The 19,749-nt window shown below is 38.9% G+C and overlaps 3 protein-coding genes across 4 annotated transcripts; 2 read left to right on the plus strand and 1 right to left on the minus strand.

Moving 5' to 3' along the window:
• Positions 1-378: 378 nt before the first annotated feature.
• On the plus strand, positions 379-3,522 carry sebox (SEBOX homeobox). The gene is made up of 3 exons (XM_089013301.1): positions 379-481; positions 1,304-1,509; positions 1,955-3,522. The coding sequence occupies exons 1-3, from the start codon at positions 379-381 to the stop codon at positions 2,564-2,566; spliced, it is 921 nt and encodes a 306-aa protein (XP_088869427.1). The 3' UTR covers positions 2,567-3,522.
• Positions 3,523-5,495: 1,973 nt separating this feature from the next.
• On the minus strand, positions 5,496-9,873 carry vma12 (vacuolar ATPase assembly factor VMA12). Its single transcript, XM_089013300.1, has 6 exons — positions 9,574-9,873; positions 8,699-8,772; positions 8,107-8,196; positions 7,707-7,749; positions 7,013-7,125; positions 5,496-6,021 (listed from the first exon to the last, which is right to left on the minus strand). The coding sequence occupies exons 1-6, from the start codon at positions 9,755-9,757 to the stop codon at positions 5,926-5,928; spliced, it is 600 nt and encodes a 199-aa protein (XP_088869426.1). The 5' UTR covers positions 9,758-9,873; the 3' UTR covers positions 5,496-5,925.
• Positions 9,874-10,507: 634 nt separating this feature from the next.
• Positions 10,508-19,239, plus strand: poldip2 (polymerase (DNA-directed), delta interacting protein 2). Of its 2 annotated transcripts, none has more exons than XM_089013298.1 (11): positions 10,508-10,710; positions 12,623-12,698; positions 13,467-13,564; positions 13,671-13,770; positions 14,896-14,971; positions 15,787-15,894; positions 16,164-16,300; positions 16,637-16,663; positions 16,845-16,970; positions 17,585-17,664; positions 17,768-19,239. In XM_089013298.1, the coding sequence occupies exons 1-11, from the start codon at positions 10,535-10,537 to the stop codon at positions 17,880-17,882; spliced, it is 1,119 nt and encodes a 372-aa protein (XP_088869424.1). In that variant the 5' UTR covers positions 10,508-10,534; the 3' UTR covers positions 17,883-19,239. The 2 variants fall into 2 exon arrangements, with proteins under 2 accessions (XP_088869424.1, XP_088869425.1); XM_089013299.1 differs by having other exon boundaries at positions 10,511-10,710; positions 12,617-12,698.
• Positions 19,240-19,749: the final 510 nt, after the last annotated feature.

Raw genomic sequence — 19,749 nt, forward strand, 5'->3', positions numbered from 1 at the left:
TAAGTTTTTATCTGGTTTATGCGATGAAATAGTTAAAAAGTTGTTTTCTAGACTTTGAACGGATTAAGATTTTTTTACATTGCTTTGAATGGAAAGTGCTGTTTCGGTTTTTGAACAGGTTTCTGAAACGGATTATGGTCGAAAACCGAGGTATCACTGTACTGTATCGTACTGAATGATGGTATATTTGATTGAAGTCTTGCAAAAAAAACAGCCTGATTTGATTCTCCGTCATTTGAGATTAAAGTCAGTGTTGTTTTTAATACCTGGATTTTCCTGCGTATTGAGGGGTGTGGTCTGCGTGGGTTATAAGAGGTGGTTTCCCCCCCAACCCGCCCCTGTCGTCTCTGTCAAATCACATACGCATCAACTGTGAAAATGGCTTTGTTCTTGGACGCCGATTTCTCATTCGTCAAGCCCGATCAACAGACCGATGCCGCGGCTTTGACAGGGGTATTTGGGGAACTGGAACGCGGGAAAGGTAAGCCAGAAAAACGCGTTTGGAAAGCAATTGTTTGGATATGTATGATTAATTTGATCATCCATCTGTGTGTGAGGACGCTACAAAAGATAAACGTACATTATCCCGTGACTGTAAAGTGTACTTGAGAGTTTTGTAAGGCGCTTAGAAATTGAAAGTACATTATTAAAAGCATCGTGGAAAGAGGAGTTCACGTAGCTTGTAGCAGACGACGCAATGCGAGCATTGCATTGTGGGAAATGACAGAGTGTATGGACAAACACAAAATGGGACAGGCAATGGGGCAGGCAACTTTTCAGACTTATACGTCTGTGTAAGCTCTCAGTCGTACAGGAGTGGTCCATCGATGAAAAGGTTTCTTCAGCCGTCATCTGTACTTCTTTCAAGGTGTCGGACGTTTCGCTTCTCATCCAAGAAGCTTCGTCAGCAAACTAAAGTTTGCCCAATTTGCCCTGGACCAGGGCAAATTGGGCAATCAGGCCAGTCAGAGTCCGGCACCGCCACGTCTGGACAGTAGGGATATAATATATATATATATAGGGCCAAAACTACCAGTAAGACTTTAGTTTTCTGACGAAGCTTCTTGGATAAGAAGCGAAACATCCGACACCTTCAAAGAAGTACAGATGACGGCTGAAGAAACCTTTTCATCGATTTTCAGAGTTATCTGCCCTGGTGTCCACTAACTTTTTGTCATGACTTTCAGACACTGAAAATATATCATAAAAAAATGATCATGTCAATAAAGTCAATCTGACAATACTTGGACAATTATCCGAAAGAACTCATTGATGATTTTTCATTTCCCATTTCCGCTGTAAGGTGCGAACAATGCGAGTGCCCCATCGTCCGCGGAGCAGCACCAAAGTGCTTTTGTGAGTGAAGGTCCGAGAAAAAGGAAGCGGACTATTTTTAGTCGTGCTCAGCTGTCTGAGCTGGAGCAAGCCTTTGCCGTCACTCCCTACCCGGACATCACCCTCAGGGAAAGACTGGCCGTTCACACGCACCTGCCCGAGAGTAAGATTCAGGTGAGTGTCTTTTGAAATAGTGCAGTGATTTAGCCAATACAGCGATAGCTTGGCTGACAAACTTAATTGGTTCCCAGACAGAGTGTCTAAGGTGAAAGGTGTGTATCCCAAAAAATAATTTCCCATAGGAAATCATTAAAATGAGAATAATCCGTTCCCAGGTCCCCCAAAAAAATGGTGTCCGTTGTCCTTTAATCGTCCCACAATGGGACCACAGCAGCATTGATGAATAACTCGTTTTCAAATTTGATGTCTAAAATCATGACTGTTATTGTGGTTTCATTGGAGAATTTGAAATTTTAGTTGGGATTTTAGCAAGCATGATGGAATTTCACAAGTTCAATTTGCTTTCACGGGCCGAATAAAATAATATGGTGGCCCGCGGGCCTTATCTTTGACACCGGTGATCTATGCCATTGAGACTGAAAATCAAACTGTTGCACAGGTGTGGTTTCAAAACCGAAGAGCCCGGAGTATCAAGACCGGGAGACTGCCCAAGTCCACCAAACACTTTGTGGCAAGTCGGAGGTTCACAGAACCAAACTCTGGACTTTTGACTTCCGCTTTTCCTTGTCCGAGCATGGCCGACATACTGAGACCGGAACAAAATCCAACCTGTGAAGACATCCCACAATTCTACACTGACTGGATTCAACTGTACAACAACAACAACCATTCGACGACGTCATCGCAACAGCCCGCCCTCGGTTCTCCGAGGCGCTCGGACTCGCAACTGGCATCCACCCTCCCGACTTTCCTTTCTGGTCCGTTTTCACATCCCATCACCAGGCAGCGACAACTTTCTGCGTCCAACCAGTCCTTCAGGAACTTTAAGACTCAGGGTCTGGTTAAGTCTGGTGGTCATCAGACTCTATACGGCGACCACGTTTCTATCGACCAAGTGGTTCCGTTCTCTCACTCTCAGCCAGCGTACTGGGAGGTCAATCAGAGCCAAGGACATCATCATCACACACCAATGGGACCGCAGACCTCCATGGGTTACATTTCAGACCTCATCTACAATGCTGCGATTGTGACCAACTTCCTGGAGTTCTGATCATGTCAACTGCTCAATTTATTTCCCTCGGATGTGTCAAAATACACAAATTCCATTTGAGAACATGACAAGTAATCAGACAGAACAAAAGAAGTACAGTGATACCTTGGTTTACGAACTTAATTGGTTCCCAGACAGTATGTAAGGCGAAAGGTGTGTATCCCAAAAAAATATTTCCCATAGGAAACCATTAAAATAAGAATAATCCGTTCCTAGGTCCTCATGAAACATAATTTTCTAATTTTCTAAGCCTTAAAACTACACAAAACATACATTGTTATGTATAATAAATGTTCGTAAACCAAGGGGTTCATAAACCGAGGTATCACTGTCATCCGATTAGCTTCAGGGAGTAGTCTGCTGCTTAGAGCAGGGACCTATCAGAGCTGAGGTCTGCTACCGCCACCTCTGTCCATGTATAGGGCCGGAGCGACCAGCACAACTTTAGTTCGCTGACGAAGCTCTTTGGATGAGGAGCAAAATGCCGACACCAAAGTAGTACAGATGACGGCTGAAGAAACATTTTTATCGACAAACTTCACTAAAATAACCTCTCACTTGATGTCTCGTGTTGTTTCTCTGCCCCTGTGTGAACAAACATTCCAATTGTCTTTTTTTATGTCTTTTTGTTTCATTTGTACAAGAATAGGCCTGCAAATGTCAAGTTACTCGATGGACTTTAAAGTGGGCATGAAATGCTGTAAAATTCAACTGTAAATACGTCATCCTGCAAAATTCAACAAAATTCCATGAGTGGCTTTGGGTGACTTTCAAATTGCTCCAACACATTTTTCCAAGAAACAGAAGTGAATCAAACCCCATGTTGTGATGTATATTTTGTCCATAAATTCGTATTAAATAATTCCAAATTGTCTTTCATGTTCTTTTCGTGACTTTTGTACTGTTGCCCTGCTTCCCGGCGTGTGTTTTCGTATTTAAATATTGAACCAATCGGATTTCAGCAATCATTTGTTACCAGGGTCAAAAATCTACCTGGATTCCTTCACAATCAGTTGTGTAGCCCGGTAGCGTCTGCTTTAACCAATCAATTTCGAGTTGGTGGCGCGCAGGCCTGACGTCAGAGCGTTTGCAAACTATGATTGGCTAGATACCAGTCAATCATAGTTTCACTTGCCGCTGGTGACAATAGCATACTATCCAGAGTTAGCAAGCACAATGTATCTGTCGCGAGATGCATTAGAAAATACGTTTTTGGTTGATTTCAAAGCGGTTTTGTCAACTCACGATCACTGAAGGGGGAGAAGAAATGGATTTGGTTGCTGATTTACTGTTAAAGCCATTTTCAAGACGGACTTTTCAAGAAAAAATGGACATCATTAAGAAAGGTTGGACATCTACTTTTTTTCTTTGCTGCTGTAAATTGGAAATATCTCTATTGTGAGACAATTTAAAGGACAACCGACACCTTCGGACAAGTTGCGTCCGTAATTTGTAACATTACTTCAAATGACGTCTACTGAGCGCATTTGACAGATTCCAAGATTCCAGCGCATATAGCCATACTTTATGTTTTAAGACTCGCGCTGAATATTCAGGAAGTCTTGTTTTCAAGTTGATGACGATGCCTTACATGACGTCACGGAGGGAACACCCCTGACCGAGAAAGCAATACTGAAGGCAGAAGTTAGAGTTAGATAGCTAATAGACAGCAAATACAATCTATTTGCTGTGTATTAGCCAGCTAGTTAGTTAGATAGCTAATGGACAGCAAATAGTAGCTAGCTAGATAGCCAGCTAGTTAGTTAGCTAGCTGTCTAGATAGCTAGATATTAACTAGCTAAAATATGCGCCTGCGTGTTTTGGCTATTTTCGATGCTATAAAACGTTTTTGTGATGTCATTTAGGAAACCAAAAAAAATGGTGTCGGTTGTCCTTTAAAGTTTTTTAATTTGTATTCTTATTCTTCATTTTTCATATAACCCAGCTGCAGATGACCACGCTCGTTAGCTTGCTAGCTTACAGGCTATAAATTGAAGCTCATCTCCTCACAGCGGACAAGCGCTACGACTAAGGTAAACTATGCCGGCCGGGTTAATGTCTACTGTGGCTTTCTGAGATTTATTTTGAAAAACATCCTGATTAAAATGCTGCCTTGTGAAAGGAAATAGTTGTTTTTTTAAAATCGCTACTCTGTAAATCTTATCGGGGGGGGTTACGTACAGTAGACCGGCGGAATAAACGAATGAAAATTAAAGCTAAAGCTTTGGGGTCTATCAGCTTACAGGTCCTGCAATTTTACGTGGATTTAAGTTTTGAAATATTACATGAGAAGTTTAATACATCCGCCAAACATGACGGATGGACAAGACAGTCGTGCGTTGGATAGTGATCTCTGCATATCACAATCATCTTTAATACCAAATAATCTTTCAATAAACCTTTAATCCGGGTGTCAAATCTCAGAATTCAGGAAAATACTTTTTTTTCCTCCCCTCCAGATGTAGTTACATCTTTTAATCCTCCCATTTATGCGATATGACCAAACAAGAGGCCGCATAGAAAAAAAAGAATAGAAAACTAAGGCAACAAAAATATGAATTTATATCTCAAGAAGGGATCAGAAATGACTGATCAGCTCAGTCTTGTTTGAATTGTTTTTTTTTTTTTTTTTTAATAAGCGATGGTGGACGCTAATCTTTTTGGATGTGTTTTGGTGACATTTGACTTGAGAGAGATTACATTTCAAGCTCCCATAACTCCAGACCCATATAACTTAGGAATTAACTTGTTTTTTTCTGATGGAATAAGAGAGTCTTAAGGTTTCTTACGCTGCATTGTATGTTTACGTAGTCCTAAAACTCACTATCCTGTGGGTCCTGGAATTTGAATGACAATGACAAAAACCCTGGCACTGGAATGGACACTTTTTGCACATCGTCTGGCAGTGAATGAGTTAAATGAGAATTCATGGGAACTACTTCATTCATTTATTAACATTTTTTTTAGTCAGGAAATTTGATGAAATGCTTTTTTTTTCCTCTTCGCCGCAGGACTTGACCCCTTTACATGGGAAATAAGAGGCTGTTTACTGTATTTCAAGATATGTAAAAAAAATGCCCAAAAACGACCTTAAGAACTGATTCTGCACTTATTAAACTTATTATTTTGCAAATTTCCTCATTGTGGGACGAATAAAGGTTTTCTGATCTGATAAACCATTCACAACCCCCCCATCCACCGAATAAAAAAAAAAACTATTCCATCCCACTTTGCAAGAAAGTGAAACGTTCATATGTTGAAGGCTCTGTTAGTCCAATAATGCTAACACAGTATGTGTAGATGAAATTATATATTTTTTTTCTTTCCCGCCCGTTGGATTCGTTCCTTTACTCCTTGCGCTAAGGTTCCCCGAGTTCCCCTTCCATAGTCCGGACCAGAACATACAGCTCCGCTAGCCCCACCACAGATGTTGCAATCATAGCAGATATTACTCGCTAGAAAAAAAGAAAAGAAAAAAAAACACGATAAAAATAAACATATTTTTCAATATAGTGATACCTTGGTTTACGAACCCCTTGGGTTACGAACTTCTCGGTTTACGAACGTTAAATTTATGAAAATGGTACCTTGCCATACGAACTATTTTTCGGGATACACACGACGGGCCACAATAAGTGATGTGTCGTTCGCAAACAAGCCCGTTCTCCGAACAAGAAAATGGCAGCCGACTCATATTTGTCCTCTATTCCCCGCCCCCAGTCTTCGGTTAAAGCCACGTGATTGGTCAAGAACGCAGCAATGAGGGGAGGTGTTTTAAATATTAAAGCGACAGGCAGACGACAGTGAGAGAGAGAGAGAGAGAGAGAGAGAGTGAGAAATGGATAGGAAACACTGAAATGTGGACTTGTTTCAACTTTGATAGTTCAAAGACAGTTTAGACTGCAAGGTTAAAATTCCCATCAATCAGGCTCCACAAATAACTCGCACAAGCCATCTGTACACTTGATGCAAAAAGCTATCAACCCAGCTAAACAGAACACAATTGATGAGGAACAAGGTAAAATTATGGCAGAGAAAGCACCTACAAGGGATCATTCCTCAAGATGGTGAAAGAAGAAGGCTACGTTCCTCAAGTGTTTAATGCTGATGAAACCGACCACTCCATCCATCAAGCCATCAATGACCATCACAAAGGTCAATAAAACGACTTTATTATACAGTAGAGTTTATTTATTTAATTATAATACCATAGCACATTTATTATACATAAAATAAGGTATATTTTGTTTAGTTGTAAGTCTTAAAAAGTAGAAAAATATTTTTTTATGGGGACCTGGGGACAGATTATTCTCATTTTAATGGTTTCCTACGGGAAATTGATTTTTGGGATACACACTTTTCGCCTGACACACTCTGTCTGGGAATCAATTAAGTTTGTAAGCCAAGGTATCACTGTACTTCAGTCCTATGAAATATGTATCTTACCGCTGTTGTTTCAGTGAATAGATATTGACTGCCCATGTAGGAGCAGGCAAACGTAGCAACGATGGTCACCAGGAAGTTGAAAAGAGTGACGGCCACCGCTTTGGCTGATCGTACTTCAGAAACACACAAAAAACATAGACAGTGTAAATAATTTTCTTTGATGTTTTGCATATAAGCTTTAATCTGTATTCGAATTGCAGTTGCATACATGCTTATATCTGTACAGTATTTAAATTGTATATTTTCTATAAATAGCACAGCTACCTGATGCAGAATGTGTGCAGTTCCTTTTTTTAATTTACACTATCTATCTATCTATCTATCTATCTATCTATCTATCTATCTATCTATCTATCTATCTATCTATCTATCTATCTATCTATCTATCTATCTATCTATCTATCTATCTATCTATCTATCTATCTATCTATCTATCTATCTATCTATCTATCCATATAGCTAATAAATACCCTGCTACATAACTAGCTAGCTAGCCAGATAGCAAATAGATAATAATAATAATAATAATAAAACATTTAATTTACAATATAGCACTTTAACAATAGCTGTAGCTTGAACAAAGCGCTTCACATGGACAACCAACATATACAGGAAAATAAAGGAGTCACAGAGATAGAATTTTGACATCATGCGTCCCCTTTGGAGTGATATGGAAACCGTTCAACAAATTAACCTTGCTGTCCCAAATCTGCCAGTGTTCCAGTACGGTTCATTTCCTGGAAAAGAGTAGAAATAAAATCAATCTGTAAGAATTCTAAGGGGGAAAAAATGATGGAGTTAAGACTATAACACAGCGTGTTTCAACCACATTGTGATGATTGTCTTTTTTTTTTTTGTAAACAAAACAAAACAATTTTATAGTAATGTCAACAATAACAAATGATCGTAGTTGCCTTCAAAATATCATTTAACCACATGACTATGGGACTAAACATTATTTCAATATCTCAACTCATTCCAATGATACTTTTTAATACTAATATGAAATACTTGTAAGCAAAACGCGACCAGGAAACAAAATGGGTGGGAAAATATCAATTGCTTACCAATATTTGATGAAAAAAAATATTTACCTGATTGTTTACATTTCGTGTCATCTTGTTGTATTCCTCGTTTGCTAGTCTGGCTTTAATGATTTCCAAACGGGCGACCAGTTCAGGGTTCTGCCATTACAGAAAAGTCATCACATCCATTTTCCATATTCCACTAGCTCATTTTGCACACACACACACACACACACACACACACACACACACACACACACACACACACACACACACACACACACACACACACACACACACACACACACACACACACAGGTAACGTCCGATTTACGACCGAGTTCCGTTGCGACCAAACGGTCGTAAGTCAAAATGGTCGCAAGTCGAAATCCATTCAAAATGTTGAATGGAGACTCGGAGGCTAAATAACTCGCAAACTCCCCCCCTCTGGTGCCATCACACAGTCGATTGCTGTGCGAGTGAGATGCTGGCTGGCTGGCCAAAATTGTCGTACACGTTGCCGGCCTGCTAACGCGTTGCGGTGCTATGCGTAGAATTAAAATTTTTAAAATAGGGTCTGGAGGTCGTGGTTGTAAGTACGGGTGGTCGTAAATCGAGTTGATCGTAAGTCGGGTGTTAGCTGTATACTGTAGAGACTTACCCTCGGGGGTTTCACAAACTCCGGCAGGTCCAGTGAACTATCCTCCAACAAATCATGCAAATAGAAAGGATGTCCTAGAAAATAAACAATATTAAATCCACAATCTTATTAAATCTATGCAGTTTATGATGACATATTACACGTTTCCCTCCATGTTGGTTCTTGAAATTTCCCTTGACGACAACGAGAAACAGGGTAAAAAATTGATTGAAGTGTACGCTCTTTTTGCCAACACTACACTTTATAAAGGTGAGTATGTTGTATTTTCCTAACTCATAAAAGTGGTAGAATATATATTTTTCTCTATAACTGCCAAGTTTCAAACAAAAAGAAGCATTAGCATATACATTTCTAGAGCTCGCAATTTTCTTTCCTAGGATTTAGTGACGGCCATTTTGGATTTCTGACGAAAATCTGCTTGCAGTCGATCGCTGATATTTGCTCATTTATATTTCGAATCTTTTCTTGTTTAGAATTTCAAAAACTTGCCAATGGTACCTTACTCGTTACGATCTGCCAAAAATTAAGAAAGTTATGATCGATTAAACTGTAATAAAGAATTCGGTCACAGATTTTCATTGTTTTAACTGTGTAATTACAGGCAGAAAATCCACTCATAGTTCGAAAATTAAAAATTCCTTTATTTCCTTATTATTTGTCATAGAACAATAATCTATACATCATTTCAACGCTATTTAAACGCACTTTAATATGATATTAGAAAATGTGTGATGAATTATTATTGCACATTTTTGTCACATCGCTAATATATGTAAATCTGGGTGCAGATTTTTAGCTTCATTTCTTGTAAAACGCGCGAATATTCTTGTTGAGTTAAATAGCAATATGCTTGCTTAGACATCCCATTTCCGTACCTTCATCCTGAAGGTACTTCTTTAGTTGTCTCGCTGTGCGAAAGGTTAAAGTTATTTGTCCTTTCTTTTCAACGAGCGCCCCCAGTTGCGTTTTCAGCTCTTCCGGAAGAGGCGAGTCAGTCACTTCCAACAGTTCTGTCACCTTGTTTCTGAACTGATCCCCGACCACGAACGCCGAAGCCATAATTTCATGTAACGGTACCAATATAGTTAATTATCAAGAGAATGTCCCCAAAAAATAATATGTTAGAAAGTAGTTCATGAGATCAATCCAATTCCTCGCAGTCGGCCATGTTTTTACCCCCGTGACCACCTGACGTATGAATCACATGATCACTTGTGTAAACTGAATTTTAAATGACATTCAAAGAGAAGAAAAAAAAACGCCAGATTATAATGTTTCGTTACATTATATGGGAAGAAATTAACGTTCGTATATTGTTTCGAATTAATTTCATTTGCTCCACGTGTTATTCCACGTGATTGTTTTTGAGGCCTTTGGGTTCCCCTGTATTTTCAAAAAGCAGCCCACAACACGTCGTCAAATGAAATAAAATACAAAGCAAGCCGTTTCTGTTGGCATTACTTTGACTTGATTTGGGATATGTCGCATTGTCAGAAATTAAAATAAATTATATTCAAAAGATGCAAACAAATCAGAAGTATTCCTAAAAAAATAATGATCAAAAGTCATCTGAACAAGTAAGTAAGCTAACCACAGATGTGAGTCGTTTACAGCAGACTGACAAAACAATCAGTGTAAAGGACGTTCGTCTTCTTTTCCTCTCGGCTTTTCCCTCGCAACAGTGAATCAGTGTCCTCCATCTTCAGAGGACGTTCGTAATAATGATATTCTTCGGTTCGTACTATTTTCTTTGTCCCTGAAGGCAGCATCGGTACCCTTGCACGTACGTAAGTAAGTGCGTCGTCCGTGCGTCGAAGCGTGCCACCACCAACAAAGATGGCGGCCTGTGCGTTACGTAGAGGTCTGCTGAGTACTTTCAGTAAATACAATAAACACGCGCATAGATTATTAAGCGTGGTTGACAGTAAATTCGAATTAAATAGATCACCGCGAGAATGCCGAACCTGCGGAATGTACAATGTCGTTCAACAGAAGAGGTTCATGTCGTCACGGTAAGACACATCGCCAATGTCCTCATCCTGTCACAGCTAACAAGCTAAAGACCAAGCTAGCCGCGAGTTCCTTCCTGAAGATGGGAAAAAAAAAGGTCACGCGCCAACATTTGTACGCGGCGCACTCGTTTTAAACACAATTATACATTTCAGCATGTGTCTCCCGTGTGCTTAAAAGCGGTGGCGTAGCTGTCACGTGTTGCGTTCAATGGCATTTGTCGAGCGGATTTCTGGGCATTGCCTTGTCGTTCATGGCACTTTGACGACTGTTTTCCTCAAAAAAAATATGTATATATATATATAAATGATTTCAAGTGTCCCAAAACTGCCACAAAATTAGCTCGGAACTGGGCAGATTCAGAAAGTCCCGCCCCCTTGTTCGTGACGTCACTATTGGTCACACACTACCTTGCTCCAGAATCAAAACAATGGCTTCAGAGAGTTCAGATTCGGAGAAGATGCTTTCTTGTTATTCATCCAGTTATGAATATGCTTCAAATAGTTCTGAAGAGGAAAGCATAAATGTTTGCAATCGATTAAAGAAGTCCTTCCGTATCAATTCGAGCTTTCTGGACTGCAACGTAGCACCTGGAAAATCGCTAATAGAAAGTTAGCTAATACACACTGAATGTCACTAATTAAATAAATACAGTGATACCTCGGCTTACGAACGCTTTGGCTAACCAACTTTTAGGCTTACGAACATTAAATTCGCGATAATAATAATAATAATAATAATAAGAATAATAATAATACATTTCATTTCTAAGCGCCTTTCAAAACTCTTTCACTTTACAGTCACAGGATTAGTTTTTCTGTGCCAGCATTCACTCAACCCGGAATAACTCAAATAGATAGAAAGCTAACCAGCTAACTAATAGATAGCCAGCCAGATAGCTAGCAGGGTAGATAGCTAATAGCCAGCCGACCGGCTGGACTTACGACCACCCATACTTACGACCACGACCTCCAGACCCAATTTTTTTTAAATACATCTGTATTATCCGAGGATATATCTGAAACTAATATGAAACCAATAGACAGCGCGACAACAAATTAATCCCCCACTCGATCTCCGTTGTAAAGATTAGCATTAGCAGACATGTTTGTGACCAGCTGTCGTCCCCGTACCACCATAAGTAAAAATCTGCATGTTTATGCATTGCAAATCTAACGGAATTGATCACGTCTGACAAGTGAAAGGTGTTCAAACCTCAATCTTGTCAAAAGTTACCATTGAGATTACGAATATGTAGATTATTTCTATAAAAAGGATCTTTTTTTGATGATAAACACATAAAAATCTACATGTTAGTGGAATGTGATGAACAGCAAAATAACAGAAAAGAACGGCCATGGACACAAAACAGATTGTTGGCGTGGCAACGTTGTTTTTTAGTTTCGGCGTGGGGCGAGCGGCAACTATGTCACAATAGCACTATTATTGTTGATTTTCTTTATTTATTATTATTATTTTGCTTAAGAACATCACAAGAGTGTTCAAATACTGCCACTGGACTGTCATAATAATAATAATAATAATAATAATAATAATAATAATAATAATAATAATAATAATAATGATGATGATGATGGTAATAATAGTAATAATAGTAATAATAGTAATAATAGCAATAATAGGAGTAGTAATAATAATAATAATAGTAATAATAATAATAATAGGAATATAATAATAATAATAATAATTAAAATAATAATAGTAATATTAACTTCTTTTTCTTCTTTTCTTCTTCTTGTTCTTCTTCTTCTTCTTATTATTATTATTATTATTATTATTATTATTATGAAATAAATTCTCACAGCACAAAATGTTCTTTACGAAGGCTAAAAATGTGTTTGTTGTCAACTCCAAGCAGATGATATTGACGTTGCCTCTCTTTGGCAGGAACAGGCCCGAGGGGAAGATTTTGGAGACGGTGGGAGTGTTTGAAGCTCTGAAGCAGCACGGCAAATACGAGACGGGGCAGGTAAATAAAAACATTCGTGTTGGACTGCCAGACTTTTGGAAAGGTCGCAGGTCGGATGACGGCCAACACATTCTCGCTTCGTCATGATCTGTTTTGAGTTTTCACCATTTCATTTAACCTTGTGACCTTCCAATCTTTCAAGTACAGTGATACCTTCAGCTTACAAACTTAATTGGTTCCCAGAAAGTGTGTGTAAGGCCAAATGTTCGTCTGCCAAACATGTATTTACCATAAGAAACCAGTAAAAATGAAAAAAATCCGTTCCCAGGTCCACATAAAACATAATTTTCCACTAAATAAGCCTTAAAACGACACAAAATGTACCTTATATGTGTAATGAATTTGCTATTGTATTGTAATTAAAGAAATAAACATGCATTACTTGATTTATTTGCCTCTGTTTATTTATTTGCTATCTATTAGCTATCTCGCTAGCTAGCTAACTAGCTAGCTATCTATTGATTGTATAGCTATCTAGGTAGGGTCTTTTTCGGTCCCATAATAGCAAAAGTACTCCACTTGATAACAAACCACGTCTGCAATCAAAGAGAAAAAAAAAGTGTGTATGGAAAACGAGTCAGCCCGCCACTGTGGCGCTCTATGTGTTTCCCGAAAAGTAGTTTGTATGCCAAGATTATAATTCTCGCGAATTTAATGTCCGTAAAGCGAACAATTGGGAAGCTAAAGCGTTCCTAAGCTGAGGTATCACTGTCAATCCATTTTCAACACGTTAGCATGTAGCCGTTTGATCTCATTTCCTTTTCTCAGCTCTTTCTCCACAGCGTCTTTGGCTATCGAGGTATCGTCTTGTTTCCGTGGCACGCCAGACTGTACGATCGAGATATCACGCCGCCCATGTCTGAGAGGTAAAAGCCCCTCCCTCTTTCCAGAGTCGCTGCATTTTTCGCCGCTATTTTGATCCTATGCAGGCCCAACGTTCATATCTTTGGAATTTTTTTATCCCCTCCCCAGCAAGTCGGAGCCCCCCGGTGCCCACGGCTCCAAAGAAGTGAAGGGGAAGACTCACACTTACTACCAAGTTTTGATTGATACTCGAGATTGCCCTCACATTGTAAGTTTGTGTATTTAGCACCGTTCTACAGTGGTACCTTGGCTTACGAACTTAATTGGTTCCCAGACAGTGTGTAAGGCGAAAAGTTTGTATCCCAAAAAATAATTTCCCATAGGAATCCATTAAAATGAGAATAATCCGTTCCCAGGTCCCCATAAAACCTAATTGTCTACTCTCTAAGCCTTAAAAAAAACACAAAATATACCTCATTTAATGTATATTAAATATGCTATGGTATTATAATTAAAGAAATAAACTGTACTGTATTATAAAGTGGTTTTATTGACCTTTGTGATGGTCGTTAATGGCTTCATGGAATGGAGTGGCCGCTTTCATCAGCATAAAACACTTGATGAGGAACGTAGCCTTCTTCTTTCATCATCTTGAGGAACGATCCCTTGTAGGTGCTTTCTCTGCCATCATTTTACCTTGTTCCTCATCAATTGTGTTCTGTTTAGCTGGGTTGATAGTTTTTTTGCATCAAGTATACAGATGGCTTGTGCGGGTTATTTGTGGAGCCTTAAGGATGGGATATTTGTCGTCCTAAACATGGCATTGTAGTTTGGACAGCTGCCCCCATTTCCAGCTCAGATAACTCCAGACTTCAAAGAGTCTATAAGGTTTCTAACGCTGTATTGAATGTTTATGTCCTCCTAAAAGTCAATATCAGAATCAGAATCAGAATCATCTTTATTGCCAAGTATGTAGGACACACAAGGAATTTGTTTCCGGTAGAACACCGGATATAACCCACAGAATATTCTGTGGGTTCTGCAATTTGAGTGAAAATGATAAAAACCCTGGCACTGGAGTGGACACATGTTTTGCACATCGTCAGGCAGTGAATGAGTTAAAATAAGAAAAAAACACATTCTGATCATTTTTTATGCCGTAATAATTTCCTTTCAAGTCTAGAATGGAATGTTGTTGTTTTTTTAATGGAGGATGTAGACAATTTCAGCATGGGAGGTGTTTAAAGGCAAAAAACAAAAAATAATTTGACTTAGGTTATCATTTTAAAAGGCTGTGAATTTCAGGTGTACTTTGCCTTTTGAAAAAAGTGAAATTGACCAATTTCCCGATTGAAACTTTTTTCTTTCTAAATGTTCTAAATGCATTTGACAGTCTCAAAGATCACAAACGGAGGCGGTGACGTTTCTGGCCAACCACGATGACAGCAGAGCGCTTTACGCCATCCCAGGTATGCGTGCGCCTGATCCGTCTTTCAGCCATCTCACTTCTGAGCGCTACCGCATATGAATAAATAATAATAATAATAATTCATTTTATTTTAAGCGCCTTTCAAAGCTCTCAAGGACACTTTACAGTCACAGACAAGCATAATAAGACTATAATACTATACACATCCACAACTGCGTGTAATAAATAAATAAATGTTGAATGTTTATGTTGTCCTAGATAGCCACACCCACTCTAAACTCCCACAGCCATAAAGCTAAAAATACAAAATAATAAATGAAAAAATGCCAAATGAAAAATAGACAATAGAAAATAACAAATAAATAAAAACAATAAAAACTATTTAAATAAAGAACAAATAAAAAAATTACACAAACACCACGCCCAAACTAAAGTCACATGGCCATAAAGCTAAAAATAAAGGTCAAAATAAAGATTACCTAATTAAGTAATAACAATTTAAAGTAATAACAATTTAAATTAATAACAATTAAATTAGAAAGAATTTCAAATAAAAAAAAATAATTAACCCATTTTAATTAACCATTTTAGCCATTTTAATTAACACATTTTAATTAACAAATTTTATTTAACACATTTTAATGAAACCATTTAAATTAAAAAATGTAAATAAAAAAAATAAATACAAAATAAAAAGATACAAATAAAATAAAAAATAAGACAAAAACAAAAATAAGAAAAGTACAAAAAAGAATACAAATAAAATCTTCCCGAAGCCATCTAAGTAGCCGTCACTTTTCAAGTTGCAGTCATCCACCGTCGCATATTTTAAATTAGTCTCTCCTTTTTCATCAGGCCTGGACTACGTGAGCCACGAAGACATCCTGCCGTACAACTCCGCTGAGCAGATCCCCATCCAACATGAGCTGTTTGAACGCTTCCTCATGCACAACCCTGCCAAATGTAAGCATTCGCCGACCAGTCTGTTGTCACCCTCCGTTTGACAAGAATGTCACTTTGTTACCGTTCTTGGGTTGGATTGGATTAGCCCTTTATTAGCCTCGCAGTAGAAAAATGTACATTTCACAGCAGAAAAGTGATGACAGGAAGAGGAAAGGAAAAGAAGAAGTAGAAAAATGAAATACGGGAGCTGCTGTAAAGGCAGCCACTCTCGGGGCGCCATCTTGGACTTCTCTTCCTTACTTATCTTGTCCTTCTCTGCTCCACGGTAGCTCCTCCGTTCGTTGCCAGGGACACCCTGAAAGCCTGGCAGGAAAAGAATCACCCTTGGTTGGAACTCTCGGACGTCCACAGGGAGACCACGGAGAACATCCGGGTCACCGTCATTCCTTTCTACATGGGCATGCGGGTAAATAAACGCACCTTACACTCAAATACGTATAGTAAATACATTGCTAGCTACTGTCGGTAGCCAGCTAGATAGCTACCTAGATAGCCTGCTAGGTAGCCAGCGAAATAGTGAGCCAGCAGGCCAGATAGCTAATAGATAGCAAATCTACCATAATAGATACTAACTACTGTAGGTAGCCAGCTAGGTAGCCAGCAAGATACCCAACTAGGTAGCCACCAGGATAGCCAGCTAGGTAGCTAGCCAGTTAGGTAGTTAGCTAGATAGCCAGTGAGGTAGTTAGCTAGATTATTATTATTATTATGATTAACTGTGATTCTCTCTGTCTCTATTTAGGAAGGTCAGAATTCTCACGTATACTGGGTGAGTAGTGGAACAATGAATTGAATGTTTATGTGGTCCTAAAACTCAATATTCCGCCAGTACTGCAATTTGAGTGAAAATGACAAAAACCCTGGCCCTGCAGTGGACACATTTTTGCATGTTTGGCAATGAATGAGTTAATGTCATCCATTGTTCCATAATTCCTTGTCCTCCTGTCAAGTGGCGATACTGCATCCGTTTGGAGAATATGGGCAATGAGGTGGTTCAGCTGAGAGAAAGACATTGGAGGATTTTCAGCCTGTCCGGAACGCTGGAGACGGTGCGAGGTCGCGGCGTGGTCGGCAGGGTCAGTGCCACTCAACTCACTCACACACTCTTGATTGACAAGTGGTATTATGATATTATTTATTATATTACATTTCATTTCAAAGCGCATTTCAAAACTCTCAAGGTCACTTTACAGTCACAGGATAAGTTTTTCTGTGGGTGAGCAGCGGCAGCCACACGCGCCAGCGTTCACTCGACCCGGAAGTAATTCAAATAGAAAGCAAGCTAGCGAGTGAATAGATAGCTATTAGCTAGCGAATAGATAGCTAATAGCTAGCGAGTAGATAGCTATTAGCTAGCGAATAGATAACTATTAGCTAGCAAAAAAGTCACTAATACCTAATGAATAGATGTGAATAGATAGCTAATAGATACAATAGCTAGATAGCCAGCTAGATAACAAGATTAGCTATCTATTAGCTATCTAGCTAGCTTTCTATCTGAGTTGTTCCGGGTTGAGTGAACGCTGGACTCCTGTGACTGTAAAGTGACCTTGAGAGTTTTGAAAGGCGCTTATAAATCAAATGTATTATTATTATTATTATTTTATTTGTGTTTCAAATGGCTGCTTACAATATTTTTGGTGTGTGTGTGTGTGTGTGTCATTCTGGGCTTGTTTTGGTGCGATAAAAGGAGCCGGTGTTGTCCAAAGAGCAGCCAGCATTTCAATACAGCAGCCATGTCTCTCTCCAAGCCCCTAGCGGTCACATGTGGTGAGGTTTTCTTCTCTACCTTTCTGTACTTTTCTTTTCATTTCACAATTTTCAGTGTGATTAACACCCTGGCTTTCCTTTTTTTTGTTTTTTGAATGTTCAGGGGAACATTTCGCATCGAGAGGACTGATGGCTCCCATTTTGATGTTCGCATTCCTCCTTTCTCCTTAGAGAGCAACAAAGATGATAAAGCGCCCCCGGCAGGCTACACATTCTAACTGCAAGTCACCCCCCCCCCTGAAACCCGCACCCAATAATAATAATAATAATAATCATCATAATAAATTTCATTTCTCAGCGCCTTTCAAAAACTCTCAAGGTCACAGGAGACATTTTAGCTAGCTAGCTTGATAGCTAATTGTTTCCTGACTCCAATAGCTAGCTCGCTAGCTAATAGATTGAAAGGATGATCAATACATTATCATATATATGAGACTAAATTGTTGATTAGATACATTTATAATCATAACAAAATACTTGATGGAAAAATATGCAAATAGCACATTATAAAAATAGACAGGTACGGTATAATAAAGTTTTGGGACCCCAAAAAAATGACTACATCCCGACCCATCCTGAACTCCAACAATAAAAAATACCGCATTTCAGACAAAAAGTGAAATATTTTGACAGAAATTACAAACGTGTAAAAAAAATATTAAGTATATCAGAAAAATAAATGAATGTAAATACATGAAAATAATAGAAATGTGTTTTAAATGGTTTAAAATATTCACAAAGCCCCTGGCGCGTGTGGCTACAGCTGCTCACCCCCAAAAAACTTATCCTGGGACTGGAAAGTGTCCTTGAGAGTTTTGAAAGGCGCTTATAAATCAAATGTATTATGATTATATTTTTTTTCTGTGGGTGAGCAGTGGCAGCCACACGCGGCAACGTTCACTCAACCCGGAAGCTAGCTAGCTAATAGCTAGTTAAGACAGCTAGCGAATAAATAGCTAGCTAGCTAGATAACCAGCCAATCAGTCAGATAGCTAACTAACTAGCTGGCTATCTAGCTAGCTATCTATTTGCTGTCTATTAGCTATCTAACTCTAACGTCTGCCTTCAGTATTGAAAAAAAAACGGTGCGAGTTAAGGAAGGGGACTTGCTAGCGTTTCCTAGATCTTCCAATTGCACACATATCCCGTTCTGCTGTTTGAGTGGATACAAAATATGAATTATGAATGGCAAGGTTATTGATGAGGTTTCTTCAGCCGTCATCTGTACTTTTTTGAAGGTGTCGGACGTTTCGCTTCTCATCCAAGAGGCTTCGTCAGAGAACTAACATTTTTTGCTGGTAGTTTTGGCCCTATATAAATATATATATACAGTGGGACCTTGGCTTAGGAACTTAATTGGTTCCCAAACGGAGTGTGTAAGGCGAAAAGTGTGTGTCCCAAAAATTAATTTCCCATAGGAAACCAATAAAATAATCCGTTCCCCGGTCCCCATAAAACATAATTGTCTACTTTTCTAAGACTTAAAACTACACAAAACATACCTTATTTTATGTGTAATAAATGTGTTATGGTATTATAAAGAAATAAACTGTACAATAAAGTCTTTTTAATTGACCTTTGTGATGGTTGTTAATGGCTTGAAGGAATGGAGTGGCTGCTTTCATCAGCATTTAAAGACTTGATGAGGAACGTAGCCTTCTTCTTTCACCATCTTGAGGAATGATCCCTTGGAGGTGCTTTCTCTGCCATCATTTGACCTTGTTCCTCATCAATTGTGTTCTGTTTACCTGGGTTGGATAACTTGTTGCATCAAGCATACAGATGGCTTGTGCGAGTTGTTTGTGGAGCCTGATTGATGGGATATTTTAACCTTGCAGTCTATACTCTGCCTTTAAACTATCAAAGTTGAAACAAGTCCAAATTTCACTGTTTTCTACCCATTTTCTCACTCTCTCTCTCTCTGTCGTCTCCCTGTCTCTAATGTTTACCCCATCCCACTCCCTCACTGCTGCGTTCTTGACCAATCACGTGGCTTTAACCGAAGAATGGGGGGCGGGAAATAGAGGACAAAAATGCGTCGGCTGCAGTTTTCTTGTTAGGAGAAGGGGCTCGTTCGCAAACGAC

The sequence above is a fragment of the Hippocampus bargibanti genome, linkage group LG14, assembly GCF_051943395.1.
Source record: "Hippocampus bargibanti isolate YZ-2025 linkage group LG14, ASM5194339v1, whole genome shotgun sequence".
Taxonomy (NCBI): domain Eukaryota; kingdom Metazoa; phylum Chordata; class Actinopteri; order Syngnathiformes; family Syngnathidae; genus Hippocampus; species Hippocampus bargibanti.

What these genes read in the sequence shown, in the direction of transcription:
- poldip2 (XM_089013299.1), top strand. Translation starts at nt 10,535, where the DNA reads ATGGCGGCCTGTGCGTTACGTAGAGGTCTGCTGAGTACTTTCAGTAAA. An exon ending in AAGAGGTTCATGTCGTCACG is followed by an intron (nt 10,711 to 12,616) that starts GTAAGACACATC and finishes TCTCTTTGGCAG; the next exon opens with GAACAGGCCCGAGGGGAAGA. An exon ending in AGCGCTTTACGCCATCCCAG is followed by an intron (nt 14,972 to 15,786) that starts GTATGCGTGCGC and finishes CTTTTTCATCAG; the next exon opens with GCCTGGACTACGTGAGCCAC.
- vma12 (XM_089013300.1), bottom strand. Translation starts at nt 9,757, where the DNA reads ATGGCTTCGGCGTTCGTGGTCGGGGATCAGTTCAGAAACAAGGTGACA. An exon ending in GAAGTACCTTCAGGATGAAG is followed by an intron (nt 8,773 to 9,573) that starts GTACGGAAATGG and finishes TTTATTTTCTAG; the next exon opens with GACATCCTTTCTATTTGCAT. An exon ending in GGCAGATTTGGGACAGCAAG is followed by an intron (nt 7,126 to 7,706) that starts GTTAATTTGTTG and finishes GTGTTTCTGAAG; the next exon opens with TACGATCAGCCAAAGCGGTG.
- sebox (XM_089013301.1), top strand. Translation starts at nt 379, where the DNA reads ATGGCTTTGTTCTTGGACGCCGATTTCTCATTCGTCAAGCCCGATCAA. An exon ending in GGAACTGGAACGCGGGAAAG is followed by an intron (nt 482 to 1,303) that starts GTAAGCCAGAAA and finishes TTCCGCTGTAAG; the next exon opens with GTGCGAACAATGCGAGTGCC. An exon ending in TGCCCGAGAGTAAGATTCAG is followed by an intron (nt 1,510 to 1,954) that starts GTGAGTGTCTTT and finishes ACTGTTGCACAG; the next exon opens with GTGTGGTTTCAAAACCGAAG.